General features: G+C 41.4%; 1 protein-coding gene across 1 annotated transcript in view; it reads right to left on the bottom strand.

Annotated features, from left to right (window-relative positions):
- The window catches only part of LOC132958319 (glucosidase 2 subunit beta-like), a 130,311-nt gene that overhangs the window by 99,244 nt on the left and 12,519 nt on the right, over positions 1 to 18,548 (bottom strand). The window contains exons 7-8 of the mRNA XM_061031068.1: positions 9,492 to 9,558; positions 5,454 to 5,532 (exon numbers count right to left, since the gene is read on the bottom strand). Coding sequence (XP_060887051.1) covers positions 5,454 to 5,532; positions 9,492 to 9,558 — 146 coding nt within the window. The remainder of the gene's footprint in view (positions 1 to 5,453; positions 5,533 to 9,491; positions 9,559 to 18,548) is intronic.

The following is an 18,548-nucleotide window of genomic DNA, read 5'->3' as shown; positions in this document are numbered from 1 at the left end:
GAGAGAGAGAGAGAGAGAGAGAGAGAGAGAGTGAGGCAGGGAAGCAGCACCGGAGGCCCAGCCCATGACAAAACAAAGAGATTAAATGACCTGTGAATGTGACTTTCCATTTTTTTCCCATTAGATTGCGCTCAACTTAAGAGGCCTGCTGCCCCCTTCTGGTAGCTGGGGGAACACCATGAAGTGAGATGAAGAAAGACGCCTACCCTCCTTACTTGTGTGGCTTTGATTAGACTTTTAAACATACAGTTTTGGGGTCAAAATGTGGCCAGCAAAAACAGTCAGACATGTACTTAAACCTAAGATGTAAAAGGTGCTTCATATGCAGCTTCTATGACAAGTCATGATCCTTTAATGAATGTAGAACTTCAGTTTGAGAGCCTAAAAAACAGATTAATCATTCAACACCCGATTCTCATCTTAACTAATATCTTGTACTTTAAAACAACATCTTAATTCTTTCCTCTGAGATCAAAAACAGCCGATATCTTCCCTCCTACAACACAACACAAAAACAAAATGCAAATATCCCGGCTCCCCCTCTGAAGTGAGATTTCAGTGTTGGCTGGGGCCAAATGTCAACCATCCCAAACAGATGGTATGAAGAGCCGGGCCGAGCGGCTGACCTTGGACGGTACATAAGAGGGTTTGGAGGGCAGTGCAAGGCGCCGGGTGTTTTTTGTGTGTGTGTGTGTGTGTGTGTGTGTGTGTGTGTGTGTGTGTGTGTGTGTGTGTGTGTGTGTGTGTGTGTGTGTGTGTGTGTGTGTGTATCAGAGGATGTTGTGAAAATCAAGAGAGCCCTCTGTTGTTGCCAAGAGAGAGAAAAGGTGAAGTCAGGACGGCTCGCTTTGCAGGTGCTTTCTGGCGCCGCGGGATGCTGTCAATGTGTCACTGTGCAGAGGAATATCAGGAATGGAGACATTTTATGGTTAATAAAGAGTCTTAATTTACCAAAAATAATATCTTTTAGTTTGAAATATTGACTTAAGAGTAAGTGTGGTTTATAAAATGTCTACAAAGCTTCAAAGGCAGGATTGAGTTTGGTCTCTGTAAATAATGAAATGAAATTAAGTTCTAAAACCGCTCTGTATGAACAGTGTCATGCTATAACATCCGTAGCGCTTCAACGCAATATACAAAAGTCTAAGTCATGTTTATTGTCATTTTGCCATGTGTACTGGACATACACAAATATAAAAAAAAAAAAGATCTTCAAGCCACGGTGCAAACTGCTTAGTATAAAAAAATATTTAAAAAGCAAATCAGAAAGTATAAAGATATGTGTCCAAGTCCTTTGTCTTGGGGTGCTGGTGGCGGAGTGGTTAGTGCGCGCACCCTATGCATGGAGGCATGTGGTCCTTCAAGCGGGCGTCCCAGGTTCAAATCCCACTTGTGGCTCCAAACCCGCATGTCATTCCCCACTCTCGCTCTCTCCCTGATTTCCAACTCTATCCACTGATCTATCTCTCCAATAAAAAGGCCCAAAGCTCCAAAAATAAATCTTTTGAAAAGAAGTCCTTTGTGTTAAAGTGACAGATGAGGGGACAGTATGAGTGAAAGTTAAAAAAGTGTCATCAGTGTAAAGTGTCCGGAGCTTATTTAGGTTTTCCTGGGGAAGTGAGAGACAGTGAGATCAGAGCGAGGGCAGAAAGAAAAAGAGCGAGAGAGAGTGAGTTAGAGAGAGAGTAGCGAGTACTACCCAAAATGAGTGGGGGGGCATGGGCGGTTGAGAGGGGGGGGGGGAGAGTTCAGCTTCCTGACCGCCTGGTGGCTGAAGCTGTTCATGATGTATTCCATAAACTGATTGTTGGTCTTTAAGTATAAAATTCAACCTTTTTTTTTTTTTTTTTGCATATTTCTTTAATGTAGCTGCGTGTAGCTGCGTGTAGCGTCTTCAGGTGTATTCAGGTAGATACTTCAGTTTATGGAACTTTAAAATAAGTCTCCTTTTTGATCAATTCAACCTCCTCAAAGAACTGCATGTTCATGTCCATGTTCATGATGTAGAAACTCAATCAACAGCAAAGTTGTTTTGGAGGAGCTTAATTATAAACACAAGTCTACATGAGAACACAACTTTCACACTTTCTTTCCTTTATTTAAACCATTAAAGCGTCCACTGGTTCTATACCGCACAGGATTTGCTTCTTCGATAGTTATGGATGCGTCAGAGTTCAGTTTAATGAGATCTTTACGGTCCTGTTTTCCCACTTTGTCCATGCACCACTACCTTCCAACTACATCGTCTTCATTTCTGCCTTGTTACCACCCGATGACAGCTCTTATTCTTTATATCGGAATCCCCCGGGGCACAGCTACAACCATTAAACTGTGAAACATGCAAGATATTCACAGTTACTTGCGAGCAGTTGAGGGGAATTCCCAACCTTTTCATGCGCCTCCAGTGAAGTTTTTTTTTTTCCATGTCTACACTTTAAAGAAAGGTGAAAGTCCTCCATCTTTGCGCTCTTCCTATCACCTCCGAGAAGAGAAGTGCTTGAGCAACAAAGGTTGACTTTTTTTCTTCCTTTTTAATCAGAGGATTCCATTCGCAAAAAAAAAAAAAAAAACATATTCTATATTCAATCTCCTTCCGTTTCTGGTAGACTGAGTAAGGGGCTTTAAGAGGCGGTGGGTAGGGTAGTAGATGGATAAGTGAAATTCACCTCTGCACAAATGCCCATTTCTTGAAAGAAGGCAATTTCCTGCAGCTCTGTTCACCAGCACAAAGTGTACAGTCCCGGCTCGGTCACAGATCAGCAAATCTGAGAATATAGCAGAGAGCAGTGGTCCTTTCTCTCTGCGAGATTTCTTTCAAATGTTTCAGAGTATTGAAATGATATCTGTTGGCATTCTGTTGTGTTTGAAAGACTGAAATAAGGAGACAGCTCCGAAAAAGACAGGTGCTATTTTTTTCTGACAATGAAAAAGAAAAACTCCTCCTGGAAACCTATGATTACCTTTTCCAAAAGTGTGTGAACTTGAATCTGCATTACCGCTGCTCTCTATAGGAGTGGAGGGCTTTAACGTGACGATAGAACACTGAGGGGAAGACGCGCCCGAATATCTCTTCTCCTCTCCCAAGTGGAGTGCCTCCTTTGATCATCAAATTGTTCTCCTGAAAATCCTCTCTGTTCTCGAATTATCTGGGCCGCTGAAGTGGAAACTGAATTTTCTGTGGAGGCCAAAGCTTCTTAAGAGGGACGGAAGAGAAGCGAGGAAACTAATAAAATAAAATAAAAAAAAAAGGTGAAAAAAAAATGACACAAATTGAATAAGTGTGCAAAAAGATTAAAAAAAAAATAAAATCATGGTCCAGTGCAACAGAAGAAAAAGTAATCAATGTCTGAGCAGTGAGGAGGAAATAACACCTCTTCTCCTTCTCTCCACATATAAAAAAGAAAACAACATCTTACAGGGCTCTCCATGCAACTGTGGTATTTACTACAAAACTTCTACAGCTAATGTACTTGCTGTACAGCACCTAACTTGCAATATTAAAGGCAACATTAATCATATTTATGAGACAGAAACAACAAGGCAACCAATTTGTAGTTGATTTTAAGGAAAAAAAATCACTCGATTACACCGCTCCCAGAAACACAGAATTTAATCCTCATACAGTGCAAACCGTTTCCGTCCTTGGACCTTGATTAAGGTGCTAACACCGGGCTGCTTGTCAGTTTTAATGCAAATCGCCTGTTAAGTACTGTCAATGGCACCCTGTTTAATTTGCCCAGCTTGATCACCGTTTGTTGTGCTTGCAGTTAAGTGCAGATTTTCAGATTCATGCATATTCATTCTCCTCCGATGCCGTTGTACGCATTAGAAATGCGTCTCCATTAGCCATCAGTAAAAAAAACAAAAACAAATGAGTGCTAATTTTCCCGACCACGAAGGCTTTCATGTTCTGTCATAAACTTACTCCACAATGTCAAAAAATGAAAGCAAGCGACGACATTTTTGCCTCTAACCCTGAATGCAGCCAACATTTAGAAATCTCTCTATAAACTGAATTTTTCCCGCCTTGCAGCAGGAGATTACATCAGTGTCTTTTTTTTGTTGTAGCATGTAAGGTTGTGCGTACTAATTGATATTTATGGTAGAAGAGGGAGCCGGCAAAAGAAGAGGGGAGAAATTGAGCTCTAGCCATTTTGTTTACAGTCAGAGGTTTTGATACGTGCTGCCTGGTGAGAGGGAGGCTGAACAAGTTTCAAAGTGAAACAGACAGACGTATTCCCTGCACCGTGCAGCTTGAGCGGAGATCGAACTGTGAGGAAACTGTGCTCATCCTGTTCAGAATCCAAATGAATGTGGAAGGGACCCTGTGGTACGAGAGGAGAGCACGGCGGACCCGGACTGACAGTCAAATACAGGAAGATGGAAAGAAAAAGAAAAAAAAAGAACACAGAAAAGTCTGGGCGAAAAGGATTTTTAAAAGACGAAGCAGTTTGTTGTTTGCAAAGCTTCAAAATACTGAAACAAAATACAGGACTGTGTCTTATTTCTGGATTATTTCTAAGGATTAGATGCACATCTTGAATGATGTATCTGTGGATGATTCAGTAACCAGTGTGGTAAATACCAAACTGTAATCTCCAGAGTTGAATAGTAACAGCAGAGTGTTAAATGTTAATCTTAGGACAACCACATTGTGCTGGCTCCAATGCCAGACAATCCCAAATAGGCCCCATTATCCAAATGCCCTAACAGAAGCAAACATGTTTAGAGCGTAGTAGAAATAACATGAGGCCTCAATAATAGTAATGCTAATTCATTTAGCAATTTTTAACTGTTTACAACTCACTATATATCATATAAAAGCTTAAAGGTGTGAATCTCCCAGCGGAGACGTGAGTGAATGAGCAGTGATGAAATGAACCTTTTCTGAAGGCTGTAACACATTTAATGTTGTACTGTGAGAAAGACTGTGTGTTAATCATCTTATTAGCTAGTTAGCGATTAATTAGAAATGAATCATGGGCTTTGAATGCACCACTTTGAAAACTTTGTGTTTGACTACTCCATGTTCCTTCCTCCCAATCCAGTAAAGTCGCTTCTAGCGCCAAAAACCAACTCTACACTAACCAACTAAACACTCGCTACAGCAACTTAAGTCATGTTGTCTTTGATTTAGAGAGCTCATCGGCGTATGGAAATCACTCTTAATGAAATATGTGGAGTATGTTGGTCTTTTAGGGGATCTATTAATAATAAACAGAAGTATTGAATCAAAACAATGATGTCCTCCAATGGAAATGTGGCCATGCTTTGTTTCACGTTTTTGTTTGAAGTGTGGGTTATTAAAGAACTCAAAGGCCAATAAGACAGATTCAAGGCTTGAAACACGCTGAACAGAGCCAAATCAATAAGACCTAACACCCTTTGGTGGCCCACGGACATTGCTCTATCTCCAATGCATTGCAGACTTTATGAAAAAAAAGGCCACTTACCACTGCTTCATCCTCTGAGAGAATCCTCTCCTCATCATGGACGAGTGTCACTCTGGCCTGGACTTCCTCCACTGTGATGCTGTTGTGGTAAAAAAAAAAAAAAAAGAAGAAAAGAGATGATTAAGTATTTTTGGTTGAATGATGAGGAATGTTCCAATACACTTAAAACTCACAAAAAGTAAGACGCAAGTTTGAAGGTGAAAGAAAAACTACTGACTACAGTAGCTTAAGTTTATTAACAGACTGTGGTGAGCAAAGTACGGATTCCTCATTTAGAAGTTAATTGTGGTTCTTTCTAGTAAGATGTTTTGAACATGCTACGGCATTCGACACTACAACTGAATCCAACAAGCTGAGCGTTTATTCCAGAGCACCTGAGGGCAAGAACAACATCCACTCTAGAGGAAAGAAGAAAAAAAAACGTCAATATTGTACTTTTAAACCCTAAGCTCCATCTTTTTGGCTTCACAAACATGGATTAAGCTGCACTATCTGTTTGGTCTTATCTAAGTTATAAGTGAGGCAGGTGGTTCTTGTGTTTCCCCCTCTGGAGATAGCAGACACGAGCAGCACTTGCTAACCCATTGTATTGACGTGCAAACAAACTTTAGCGGTGTTTTAAAGCGACACGAGGCTGAAGCTGAATGTTCCTGCGCTCTTTCTTTTGGGTCAGTTTGGCCTCAGTCAACGTTTCGCTGGCTCCCGCTATCTGTCCTTTCAGCCTATCGGGCTCCAAGTGGCACAAACAACAATCAAATCCCACACACAGAACACCATCTCTTATCCCAGAACACTTGGATCTTTTCTTCAGCCATCCTCTCCTGCTGGTGTCTTTCTTCCACTGGCTCCAACCTAAACTAACATCACTGTGCTGAGATAATGACTAGATCAATCCCAGGAGTCCATCAAAACAACAGAATCGCCGGCAAACATACAAAGCGAATGGCTTGTTCCGCTACAGCAGGATCAATGATCGAGGTAAGTGCGGGAGAAAAAAAAAAACAATGGCTCTTTTCTCTGGGAGGCAGCAGAAGAACGGATGTGGAGAGAAAACTGGCTTTGGCCCAAATCACGGAGGGCATCTTTACACATATAGACAGTGGCATCATGAAAGCAGGTGCTTCAAAAACACACACCTGCAGCTGATTTGACTGAAAGAGACAGTAATAAACATTAGGGAACTGGCTCTCACACATACACACACTCATAATCCCGACAGAGAGGAGGGGATAAAAAGCACAACCTGTTCATGGGCCTTTGGGAGGCTCCATCATGGTTCATTTCCTGAAGCAGTTGGTAGACTCTATTTATAGACAGGCATACTGGTACCAGTTAATCCTGCACTGGGCTGCCAACTGCCTGCCAGCTGGCTCGCACTTATGTGTGTGTGTGTGTGTATGCGTGGCTTGGGAAGGTTCGGGGATGAAATATTGGCGAGGAAGTCCAGAAGCTACCTTAATGACCAATGAGTGGGGGAGTTTTTTTTTTTTACCCTCCCCCCCTCCCCCATAGATCAAACTGATGGGAAGAAACTTTCAGAGTAAAACTTTACTAACTACATGTTCTAAATGTGACCGGAGAATCTGAATCTGCTAACCTGCAAATCACCGGAAGAATAACTCATTTCCAGAGTTAATATTGGTATTAAAATACAATTATGATGCTAATCAGCAGCATGTTAGCTTCTGACATGTCCCTTTATGTATTCAAGAGTGGATATAAAACTTCCTGGATTAGAAAAAAAAAAGGTTGCTGTTTTTGTCATGAAGCAATTATTGGTGGCTGAATGGACACCAAAATGAGATTAGTTGGCTGCATAAATGAGCAAACAATTATCTATGAATCTGCATTAAAGATAATTAGCAATTCCAATCGAGTGGATTAAGAACGGGGTAGTGTTTTGCTAAGTGTCATTAGGGACAAAGCCAAGAGTTTTTTTGTTTTTTTTCGTACAAGATAAAGAGTCTGCAATGTGCATGCTAATCCGCTTCAAAGTCAGCAAATTGCCAGGCAATGTGCAAGCATCAGGTATACCGGTGACTTTGGGCTTTGCATTTATCACAACGGCGGCTAAATCAAGCCTGACACTTGGGCGTGTGCGCTGCAGAGCCTTTCAGAATAAATGGTGATGTAGCATACATATACAAAAGCCTGCACCTTGCTTTATTCAAATGGGCATCAATACACGTCCTGCCTCCAGAATCCCATTGACTGACGGGGGCCGGGAAACAATGGCCGTATAGGAATAAGCGGCACTTGCAGATATTTCAGCTTAGTAATGTGTTTGTTTAAAGCGCAGACACCGCTTTGGGATGGAGAGGATGGATGGAGTCAGAGCTGGGGAGGGATTGGAGGGAGGGCAGAAGGGCTGAATAATGGTACACGTCCAGGCGCAGGAATGCATAAGTGGGCACATAGCACTCCCCGGGAAAACCGCTACACAAGCACTTCGTCCTTGATGCGGCCATATGTTTTATAGCGCTTTCTGTTTGCTATGCCCGGTCCTGCTTCTTTTACGGGAGAATATGCCCAGTTAGCTTAAACAGTATTTTTTTTTTTTCTTCTTCTTCCTTTTTTTGGACCAGGCGTGGTGCGGGAAGGTTGGGTATAGCAGTTGGGGGGGAAAAGGCATAAGAAGGGACAGACTCATTGGATATTAGGGGGACTATTTTTTTTTTCTGCAAGCCACCAGCACATTTAAGGCTCGAAAGCAAAATGGGAACCACTTTCAGAGGTTAAGCACTGCTCACGACAGCAAGTTAGGCAGCCTGGGTGGCAGAGTGTGTGTGTGTGTGGGGGGGGGGAGGGGGGTGACAAGTGGGTCTGCTGGGAGTTGGAGATTAAACAATGCAAATAAAGCAACGGATTACTTTTTGGAGTTCACCGGAGAACAAATAAGTGTAGGAGTTTTTAGGGGAATTAGACGTGTGCACTCAGCTCAGACTGATGAGACTTCACTGCATCAGAAGTCAGGCTGGGACTAATGACTGTATACATATTGATGGGAATTAGGTACTAAGGAAACATCCATTTATTTTATAGGATGAGCAATAGAAGAGGTGAGAGCAAAATATATGAGTCATGATTTTAATCCCGGTTGTTGTTTAGGTTGTATGTGCAGCACTTTGCTGCATTTTCAGGAAATCTCTTGAGGACTACAAGACTTACAAGAGAGAGAACACAAAGTCTATGATCTCTTTTCCACATCTGACATGGTTTTGAATCCCCTGATGCTCATTTACAGAAATTACAGGTTTGAATCTTTACATCGAGTCACCTTTGATGTATAAACAAAGCTGTCAATCAACCTTAAAACCCGCTCCTGATGTGAGTCATTGTTCTTTGTTAATGCAATTTTTACGTGAATTGCTTGATAGCAATAAAAAGAATCTGCCTATGAAAAAAGCTTAATACCACATATATCATACAAGTCAGTGAATGATGCAAGGATGAACCTCCTTTTTGAGTTTTTTGAACTGAAATCTTTTGGTTCACACACGTGTGTGCTTCAGCTGTTGTGAGTCCATTTCATCTCGCTGATTTTCATCATGCAGTGGTTAAAGTTGGAGGAGCACAATGTTCAAGGACACTGTAAAAAAAGGTACCACTGAAATACACAGCTCGAGCTGAAAAACTTTCACCTTGCTCCTTTTTGCCCAGTTTTCATGCCCACTCTGGAACATTTGATGAAAACTGCACAGTAGGAGGAGAAAACACGCTTTAAGAATTTCTTCAGTATTGGATTTCATAGCAATCTAAATACTGTGACAGAAGGCTTTTCACCCTGGCGAGAGTCAAATCCTGAGGGGAGAAGGGTATCAGTATAAAAATATCAGTGGTGGCGTTTGGTAAAAAACTGAACAAGGGAGTTTTAAATATCAAGAAAACCTTTTTTCCCAAACTGTTTTTAAAGATCTCAAGGCAACACAGATACATGTGAAGTGTTGGAGGGGTGTCTTAGATTCTAGGGTCATTATGTGTTAGCAATGAAACATTACAGCATAACTAAATAACAAGATAATCAGTATATCGAGTTACCTTCCATCTTTATTGCTGTCCAGTAACTTGAAAGTGCTGCTCACTGTGCCGTTCTGACGTTTGAGATCTATAAAAAAAAAAATGAAAAAAAAATTCTAGGTTAATCCAAACTTATCTGATAGTTTGAAGAGAAACAGTAATCTCGCTTTTCAGATTTTAAGCACAATGAGTCACGCTGACAAAGAGGTAATATTTTTATAATTACAAAGCTGTTTAGGATTTTCTTCTGTAATCACCAATCAAAGTTATAAACACTAATCCATCTGAAGGCAAACTGAGAGGCAGGGATGGAGAAGAAGGACAGAGCTGGAGTTGGATGTGAAAACATGGGGTGCAGAGGGGGGGGGGAGAGAGAGGGAGGGGGAGGCTGGAGGACGGGGGGGGGGTGCTTTTTGGGCAATCAGGCAATGAGTCAGTCACGCTGTGCAAGAACATTTGGTTTCCCTGTAGAAGAAAAAAACAGCATGTCAGAGTCCAGAATGCAATCAGGAGGCTTTGTGCTGGAGCGGCTGCTATGACAGTGATTTCCCTCCTCTCCATTCAGATGAAAAGGAGACGCACAAACTTCCCTGGCCCCCGTTTAGCAGCGAGCATGTGACCCCAGCTGATTCGTGGTTTTTTTTTTTGTGAATCGCATTCATTGGGAGTGGGAGGGGAGAGGAAGTTCTCTGAAGCATCTCCCACATCATCAGCGGAGTGGAGAATGTAAAGGGGCAAACTGATTGGCCCCTAAGTCTGGGGAAAAGCACTTTACATAATGCTAATTGCACATCCGCCGCAATTACCTTCCCGTGCTAATTACAGAAAAGCTAATTGTGAAATTAGCATTTTTTTTTTTTTTGCTAGTGTACAGTAGCATGCCTGGTGAAAAAAAAAAACACAGATCCCAAGTGCAGCGTTTCCAAAATGAGTCTTAAATCCTTATTTATAAAAGCATGCTGTTTTTTTAGATTTAACTTTAATAGGGAGCAATAAATGAACACGATCAGAGGCGGCAAATGTTTATGGAGGAGCCAGAATCCTCGCCCCTGTTGCTGCCTCTGTTCAACCAAGAGGGGAAAAAAAACGCAATTTGCTAATATTCCTCTGCTCTACACACAGCATCTGTCATATTAGTGGCCTATTCTTCTGTTTGAACTGAGCTCTATTCCCAGCCTAGTGCTTGACATTCTCAACCCATCCTCTAGTCGTTCGGTCTCGCAAAAAAAAACAAAAAAAAAAAACGAGAAGCGCACAGCAGAGGAAGAGAAATGGTTTCATCCCTCCCCTCTACTGCAGAGCTGTAGCCATGAAAAACAACCATAAGGAGAATGGATGGAGGAGAGGAGAGGAGAGGAGAGGAATAAAAAGATGGAGCGGGGGGGGTTGATGTGGTAAAAGGTAAGAGGAAGAGTGGGAAAGAATGTGGAAAATAAGTGAAGAAAGAGAGGAGGTTTGGAGACAGTGGCTCTTTAGGCCGATGGCACATATAGGGGGCTGTGTTTACTAATGGACACCATCACTCATCCGCCCATGTTGCCCTGGCGATAGCGCGGCACACTCGTAAAATAAGCGAGGCACAAAGAGAAGAGAGAAAATGGAACATATCAGCAGGAGACTGCAGATCCACGGAGCATGTTATCCACACAGAGCTTTTTTTTTTTTTCCTTTGTTATTGTAGGCGCCGCACTCACAGGCAAACAAAACACACATTCTGCGTTCTTTTCGAGACACTCTCAAGCAGTATTTCCTGGAAGGAAATTACCCCTTTCTGAGGAGGAAAATGCTTTCAGATGAAACATTTCAAAAGGCTGCAGGTGTCGCATTGAACTTTTACTTTTCAGAGAAGAGGAGAAAATGTAAATCTCAATATTGGATCTGCAAATAAGCGTTTTAACCCTGAAGGGTGCAGCAGATGGTGTGGATTTACAGCAGCACAATGATTCAGATCCTGCGTCAACATTGCAGCACAATAAAAACATTCAAGTGTACAGAAATAATGATTTAGATTCATCAGGGTCGACCTTGCAAATGCCTGATTCTTACTTATTCTCTTCTTGTTATTCTCTATTAGCTGATAATACTGGAAGTGGTTTTAATAACACACGTGTTTGATATTACACTCACATTATAATTTTTCAGATATTTTGCCATCGCTTTTCTCATCCGTCTGCTCTGAACAGTTTCTTGAAATAAAGAAAGCAAAGACCATGAACTCAGCTTTCTCAGATAAAGGATCATCTCCTACATTCCAGGACTTAACATTAACACTACAGACGCACCGATACATTGGTATCGGCCGATATCTGCCCTGTTGACAGGCATCGGAAAATAATGTGGTATGAAACAATGTCAGTGGCTGATGTTTCTTTGTTGTGCCAAATCAGTTTAATGCTGACATCTATTACATCTAACTATTAATTCAGAGAGGAGGGTTTTGATTGGACAGATGAAGTCAACACTTGAAAAAACTCTGACTTGTCTTTATTGTCAAACGGGAGAGAAAACGGTTTGAGGGAGTCTTACACCAAGAGAAGTCATGAAGCAAACATCGGCATTAGAATCTGCAATTGGCTTAGTTGTTATCTCAAATGTCCGTATCGGGCCAGATTTTCCACACACATAAACTTAAACTTTAGCATTTATGATAGCAGGGAAACATTACAGAGAAAAAACTGACATCTCCGGTGAGTTTTCAGCTGGTTATGGAATGGACTGAAATTGATAGTGATGCCTCTTTATGAGCTACAAAAGCAGACAAGATGATCAGAAACAAAACAGATTTCCATCATCGACTGATGGATGGATAGGACTTTAGTGTCTGAAATGTGTCTTCCTTCACAGCATTTCCATTTACAACATAAAAAAGATACAAAGATACAAACATTTGTCCCAACATTCAAACACCAAACTAATATTCAGAGGCCTTCAACTCGATTAAGTTATCTTTCATGTCTGAAGCTGCTGCTGCGCGGGGTAAGTGGGAGACAGAGTGAGACACAGCCTTTGTTTACATTTCCACAGTGACTGATATGATTGACTAGTTATCATCAGAAAAACTTCTTTACACATGTACAGGACAATATGGACAACGAGATAAGCAGCACTCACAGCAGCTTTAATGACTGGATAGAGGGGGGCCATGGTGGTCTATGGAGCCAGAACCTCAACATCCCTTTTTCAACTTTGTTTCCAAGTTCTGCTTTCTGATAAGAGCATAAAATACAACAATAAATAAAAGAATGAATAAAAGATAGGCTATGAAAAATACTAGTACGATGGATGGCCTTCTTTTCAAGAGGCGTTGCAAGTATCTTTAAATGAAATATCCATTTCTTCAACAACATAAAGTCAAAATACTAAAGGACAAAGTGTGCTTCCTTCTTTGTATCATATTAAAATAATACATTATACATACGAGCAACTCAAGGGTCTCACTTTATTTCTCATAGTAGACAGAAGTACTTGAGTATTAGAAACACTGAATGTTTCACCCTGGATCTGTTGTTTTATAGCAGTGGTTCTCCACTGGTGGGTTGGGACCCAAAAGTGGGTCACGGAGGCGTTTTCAGGGGGTCGCGACTCGAGGTCTACGAAGCTCTTTTTTTTTTTCAACAAGCTTGTTTCATTCAGTTTCTTTGTGATATCAAGCTTCGTACCGTCTGAGGTCCAAACCGCACAATTCTTCTTTAAATAAATGTGATTGACTGAAAAATAAAATACATTTGGGTTGGGATTTTTCATGAAAGAGTAGTTGGTGGGTCCTGAGGCTAGACCAGTTGATCCACTGGTTTATAGGAGACTTCAGGGGGAATTCAACTGAATTACTCAGGAAGGGAGGGAGGGAGGGAGGGAGAAGACAAATATTGAAATGTCGTAATTAAACAAAGGCTAAACAAACGGTTTTGAGGGGCTTAAATTGTTCATTGGATGAAAAATGTGATATTTATAAAGGTGTGAACAAACACAAGGATAACAGGTGTTAGACAAGCTCTCCCCCAGTGCCAATAGAAACAAATATCTCAAGGTGCCTTATACCAGAGCTGAAAGATAACATCATTCTACAAGCTCCCCCTCCTGTAACTTTACAGATTTTAATCCGAAAAACAATATTTGAAACATCAAAACAACATGAATGCCGTTAAGGAGCAGGTGTACATTCACAGGTAGGTGATAAGATTTCATAGCGAGATGACTTTGAAGATCCCTCGTGTGTTTCAGGTGTAGACGGGGTCCTTGCATCATTTTGGCCTCATTTTCGTTGACCTGCCTTTTTAGTGAAATAGCGTCACACCTCTAAGCTTCATTATTAATATGGTCAAAAAAACGTAATCAGTTCCCTTTCAAAGAGAACAACAACCCTCCTTCGGCTTTGGTACATCGGGGGAGCAGATTAGCTTTTGTTATTCTAAGAGCTTTAGTGCCACGTCTTATTCAATCACATTCATTTAGTTCCTTAGTTATGCTGAATATCTTTATGGTCAGTCGATCTTTGAAGAAAGTGGTGCTATTTTCGGCGTTGTTTACTGACCCTAAAGATTCATCAGAGGATGGGGAATCTGCAGTGATTCCTCCACTGTAGAAAAACAGGAATGTGACTGAGAACGTCTCATCCTTCTGCAAGAAACTGAATCAGACACTCAACAGGAAATTCAGATGCGAAAAACAGTGAAGGAAGTGACGTTGATTAGGAGGTTCTTTCAGGGACATATTGCATCATATCCCAGTTCAAATGGACAGTCTGTCTCAAACACTTTGAGAAGGTTACTTTAGCGTAAGCCGACCGATATGGATTTTTGGGGCCGATACCGATATCATTATTGGGGAGACAAATAATCTGATACTGATACATTGCCCGATATCTTTCTTATATCTATGTTTGATATCTAGAGATAGATAGATATACACATTTATTGTGTTGATCCCTCAAATGCGGTTATCAAACAAGATCAACAGTATGACAAAGACAAGATGGTCACTCAACTGGAGAGTAACTGCACATGTACGTGCATCACCGCTTTACACTCTGGATCTTGACAGCCAGAAAGAGAACTGCAAGTGTTAAACAATATATAATATCTGTAGTAACTGGATATGTATTATCGGCTGGCCGATGAATGGGTCAGGCTCTACTTTAGAGAACAAGAAAACTAAATTTAAACATCTTCAGGGGTAAATCAAAGCGGGTCTGACTGCTGAGGCAACCTGATATCTCAGCACTCTTAAATTATGCCATGTGGTGTCTCGCTGCACTCGTGTACCTTTGGAGAACACGAGTAGTAGAGAGACGGTCCGCTGCAGAAATCAGGTCAACCACTAGATTAATGATGAACTTGAGGAAATCCCCTCAAACTCCGGGTGAACCCAGAGCCTGTGTAGCTTTGCATATTGGCACGCACCATTAAAGAGATATAAATGCAGTTTGTCTTTACATGAGGGGGGGGGGGGGGGGGGGATCGTATCAAATAAACATCAGAGGAGGAAGAGACCTCCATGTGAACCCAAAGCTTATTCAGGTTGGCAATCAGAGTTTTTCTTTTTTTAGCCAGCACACATGTTCAGTGTCCTTTCAGACTGGCTGGGAAAGGCAAAGTATTTGTTATTCAATGAGGATTCACACAGAACTGTATAAAGTGTGAGCAGACTTAATATACCAAGCTAGTTAAAATGACACCATACGATGCTATATCATGTAATAGCATACCAAGTAATCTACTTTATTGTCCCCTTGAGGACATTTGTCTTGGACTCAATGCTACACACAAAAAAAGCAAAAGGCTAAATGAAATGCTACAGCTCGTACTGTAAAACAATATCCAATATCTTCAAGTCCAGCAAAACTGCAATGTTCCAATAACCTGTCCCTTAAAAACTTCTCAATAACTGTGCGTGAAGCCCCGGAGATATGTTTGAGCGACGGCAGCACTGAAGGGAAAACATAGTCCAGTTGTACTTTGCAGACTCAGCTGTATGTTCTTCTGGCTTTTCATTTCTATTCGGAGACATGCCATTGACAGGTCACAAAGGGAACGACGAGACATTCTTTGTCGTGATGTTCTGGTATTTAATTGAGATAACACACAGATTGTCCCTGTGGGCCCCCTGTAGTCTGAGGATCAAGTCTTTTAGAGACTGAACAAACAATGAACATGGAGAATGTACATGTAGGAGACTTTAAAGAAAAAGAAAGCTATGGGAAGTAATATTTTTTTATTTCTACCTTTATTAACAGTTTGACAGATCATGATCTTAAATTAGGTGATGAATTAGGTTGGAATTGCATGTAAAAAAAAAAATAATCATGGCCCTCTTCTTAAAGCAGCTATGAGGAGCTTTCATGTTGTGTTGATGTTGGCGCCCCTAGTGGGAAAAAAAAGATTTAGCTGATTTTTGTCCAGTATATGTTAAAGGCTTTATATGTGATTTTTCACACTTAAATGTAATAGAAATCAAGTACATCCTCTGAAAATAACTCTGTGAGTCATGACTGTCTTCAATGGGTGTAACACCGGAGTCCCACTGTCTGTGATGTTTTCAGAGTTTTTTTTATGTATGTTGACATAGCCGGCCCGACGGCTGACTCCTCCCCTCTCGTATAAAAGTTGTTGAGGGACTAGAGAAAAGAAGAATAACATACTGTACTCACTGCTTAACTGTGTTTCTAGATCACGCTCATTTCAGGTAAATTTACATGCAGTGTGAGGATACGAGCATAATAAAGATCGCTAGCATTAGCATGCTAACCCACAATGCACCGCAAGTTGTTTTGGTTTCATGCTAGTGCGCAAGGGCGACATCTGCTGGATCAAAAAAATCGCATATAAAAGTCCTGCTTCATTTCAACTGTCTAAAAAAACAGCTTACTCTGGATTTTTGTCAGGGAGCATGTAAACAAATACTCTTTGGGTTTTGAATCAATTCATCCGGACCCGACCTGGTGGCGGCTGTGACAAAGCATTAAAAATAACTTCGACAAAACGTCATCGTCTAAGAAGGCAGTCTACTACCTGACTGTCTGTTCTGCTTTTCTGGGTCATACAGAGCCATCCTTATTTAATTGAGTTTATCTCTTTAACAGGTCATAAAGTCCGCTCGGTTTAATTAAGTTTAATGAGATTTTAGGAGCTTTGAAAATTGAGAATCCTTGTTTAAGGCGTGCAGTTTAATTTAAAGAGAGAGTCAGTAGCTTTTTCCTTAAAAGTGCAATATAAACTTACACAGAAGTAATGCCACTCAATCATCACGTATGGGCCTCCATACATGAGTGGTGGAGAGCCGGTCCTCTGCCTGTAATTTGAAGTTTTTATTTCTGAGTACACTGGACGTTTTGGGTGCGTTCCCCCCAGCCAATGACAGCGCAAAGGTGAGTTTGGGATTAGATAGTATTCAACAACTGGACAAACAGGGGAATGAGACGGACATGGTTCTAGCTGCGAAGAAGAGGAAATATAATCTCGTAGTGAGGCGAAACACCACGCGGATAAAGCTTGATCTAAAAAAAAAAAAAAAAAAAAAAGGGTGAGCCTTGGGTTGGCTTTCACCCTCGGACGCAGAGTTGGCCTGCTTTCTGTTTGACAGGCGGGTGCCAAACACTGGTGGTTAGCTTGCGCTAGCGTGCAGTAGCTTGCAGTGCAGGTACAAGCAATAAACGTACACACTACTTCCTGCGATGGCCGTGCGCCTTTAAGGGCGATGAGCTCAGGAGGACGGGCACTGTTGGAATGTTGTGTTTACAACTACATCTACTGTATAGTAACGAGGACTTCTTGTTGTTGTTGTTTCAGATATACTGTGACAGCGAGAGTACTAAAAAACCAAAACACTTCCCGTACTTAAATCCAGCCCATTCTACATTTTGATGAGAAATCTGTAAATAGAGTTTAGAAGGAGCAATATCTCTAAAAGCAAGCTCAGGGCCATGCCAGGCTGCATTAAAGATTCAATCAAATATTCAGTTTAACTCTCAGGAAATGACTCCCTTAATGATTACTCTTCACCCTTACAATCTTTTTTCCTGTTTGCTTTTTTTTAGCTCTTTAAATGGAACCAAATTAAACTAGCCACCTCCAATATTAACAAAAAAAGGCCTATCAGCACATCCTTAGTAACCTAAATTAAGATAGTAATCAACATGTGTAATAGTTTACAGACAGGCCTCTGAAACTTTCATTCAGTTCACACACACACACACACACACACACACACACACACACACACACACACACACACACACACACACACACACACACACACACACACACACACACACACACACACACACACACACACACACACACACACACACACACACACACACACACACACACACACACACACACACACACACACACACACACACACACACACACACACACACACACACACACACACACACACACACACACACACACACTCATTAGAAGTGCATAACAAAAGCCTGGATGGATCGCCAACAAGACATGCCAACGCAAGCACGGAAATGAAAATTGATGGTTGTTACAGCCTGAAGATGAGCAGTAATGGAAGTAAAGGATGACAGCCAAGAGAGCATGGGGAAGGTGTGATGACTAGCAAAGGTCAGCTCGCACGGCGGGGAGCATGATGGATGCGTGCTTGGAGGAGCCGCCAAAGTCAAATGACCTTTATTGCAATCAAAACTTTCACTTGAGGGACGGATTGACGCAAGACACACAATCAATCGGCGGCATTTCAGAGGGGAATGAAAAGATCATGACGGCAAGGAAGTAGAAATGTGCACAAAAGGCATTCTTTTAAATGAACGTGTTATTTTTGTTGTGTATTTACATTCAGATCAATGACCCATTTTCTTGTCGTGTTTTTTCTCTTTTCCTTGTGGCATCAGCGCAAAAGATTGCAGAGAACCTTTCCCATCCATCCCCACAACTTTTCTGTACATTCTCACACACACGTCTCAACGTCACTTTAAATGCCGAGCCAGCCAGCGCTCTGAGCGATAAGGGAATTTTGCCTGTGAGTCATACAAGAAACGTCTCTGTGAAGGTTTGAGGGACGTTAAAAAAGGAGTGCTGTGGGACTGCAATATGCTGTAGCTCAGCA

The sequence above is a fragment of the Labrus mixtus genome, chromosome 23, assembly GCF_963584025.1.
Source record: "Labrus mixtus chromosome 23, fLabMix1.1, whole genome shotgun sequence".
In the NCBI taxonomy this organism is placed as follows: domain Eukaryota; kingdom Metazoa; phylum Chordata; class Actinopteri; order Labriformes; family Labridae; genus Labrus; species Labrus mixtus.
This window is presented reverse-complemented; position numbering and strand designations above follow the sequence as displayed.